At 40.1% G+C, this 1,632-nt stretch overlaps 1 protein-coding gene across 1 annotated transcript; it reads left to right on the top strand. All coding sequences in view use genetic code 11, as the record gives it.

Annotated features, from left to right (window-relative positions):
- Nucleotides 1-554: 554 nt before the first annotated feature.
- On the top strand, nucleotides 555-1,102 carry EGR_10654 (hypothetical protein; the record flags this gene model as incomplete). The annotated part of the gene is made up of 2 exons (XM_024499903.1): nucleotides 555-737; nucleotides 1,070-1,102. The coding sequence occupies 2 exons, from the start codon at nucleotides 555-557 to the stop codon at nucleotides 1,100-1,102; spliced, it is 216 nt and encodes a 71-aa protein (XP_024345682.1).
- Between the last annotated feature and the right edge of the window lie 530 nt (nucleotides 1,103-1,632).

Below are 1,632 nucleotides of genomic sequence, written 5' to 3' on the forward strand. Positions count from 1 at the left end.
TCATCAAACTCCCAAGCATTACCCTGACGACATAAAGTGTGACAATTTTCTTTAACCAGCCTTGCTTTGGTCGGTGTCTTTATGTGCATCACTGCCCTCAGCGTTGTCCTCTCGAATGACACATTCAAAGGCAGCATACAATAAGATTTTAGGAAGCAATCATTAAAAGACAAAGTTAAGAAAAAGCGAGACAGGTGAAATGTGTGATGTCAGAGGTCATATTTGGTACAACTTTTAGTTATACCGCGAAAGCTACGAGGGCAAATCTTAAATAGTCTTATAGGCTAACTAAGTAGCTTCCAGGGAGTACCAAGCATCAAATTTACCAGTGTCAGCCCCTCTGACTAAACACGATAATTCCTCATTTCGGAATAGGCTAGGACTTGGTGATTTACCTGTCCCGCATGTCAAACACTTTATACTTCCGTATAAATTCGAAGAATCTCTTCTATTTATGTGCAAAATAGATTCTTATATTATTAAGTAGAACAATCAGAGGTTAGAGCCAGAAGACAAAGTAGTCTAAATTAGAAACACCCTTTCCTTATCAGGCAATGGAAGAGCGTTTTGCAGAGGCAGCCAAATTTTTCCTTTTGCCTATACTAGCTCTCAAATTTTTCAGTCTCCTTCAAACTATCAGAACGCTGGCATCTAGCATCAACGGGGTTATTTCAAGAGTTCTGGCTGGTACCATCTGGACTGCCATCACAGCCGTGTTCAACTATGCAAATGGGAAGGTTTGTCACGACATTTATTCTCATCTGCCTAGCAAACCAGTTTGAACAGTTCGAAAGTCATCATCAGCCTTGTTTAAAGCAATGTGTTTCGTAAGTTGAATTGTTGTCATCTATATAGGTGGAAGAGGTTTTAGGATGGAAAAATGAAGGAGAGTCAGGCATACCTAACTGCTCTTTCTAACCGCGTGCACGTCCAAACTGCTGTTTATTCCAGGATGTGAAATGAGGCATGTAGCGCATGCATTAGGTGGAGAGGGATTGTAAAGACGAAGCTGATGAGAACGAAAAAGACAAGGGAGAATTTAAGGAAGGCTATCTTTCCAATATTGCAGGATTGCAGTAACCCATGGAATGCCTTTGTTTAACCGGTGACTTTAGGCATTCAGTAGCTCTTTAAATAGTTTAAGGGTGAAACCGCTAATTATCATGAGCTGTCTGTTAGGCGAAAGCCCAACCCTCATCCTTGTGATTCATAGCAAGCAGAAATCATCGGGCTTAACTTAATAATGGGTCAGATGCTCTATACTTCTAAGAGCAATGTAGCGACCTCTTGAAAGCCAAATCATTTAGAATATAGAGAGCCAAGAAAATATGAGGTGCACAAGAAAGGCAACTTTGAAATAAAGTACAGAAATTAGATTGATATTCATGAATCATTTACAGGTTTACCAAGGCACCAACCTTACTATTTCAGTAGCTTGCGACAAAACATGAATTTTATCAGAAAACTAAGCAACACATTAGCGTTCGACTGACAGCGAAGGGGATTGAGAAATACCTTTTAATTAGCCAATGAATCAGGCCTGGGTGTCATGCACTTTCTGCCCTGACTTTAGTCTTGCATGACGCAAAATATTCTGCCATTATGGCAAAACTTTTGTCAAAACCTGAGGCA

This window comes from Echinococcus granulosus (genome assembly GCF_000524195.1).
Source record: "Echinococcus granulosus chromosome Unknown EG_S00247, whole genome shotgun sequence".
In the NCBI taxonomy this organism is placed as follows: Eukaryota; Metazoa; Platyhelminthes; class Cestoda; order Cyclophyllidea; family Taeniidae; genus Echinococcus; species Echinococcus granulosus.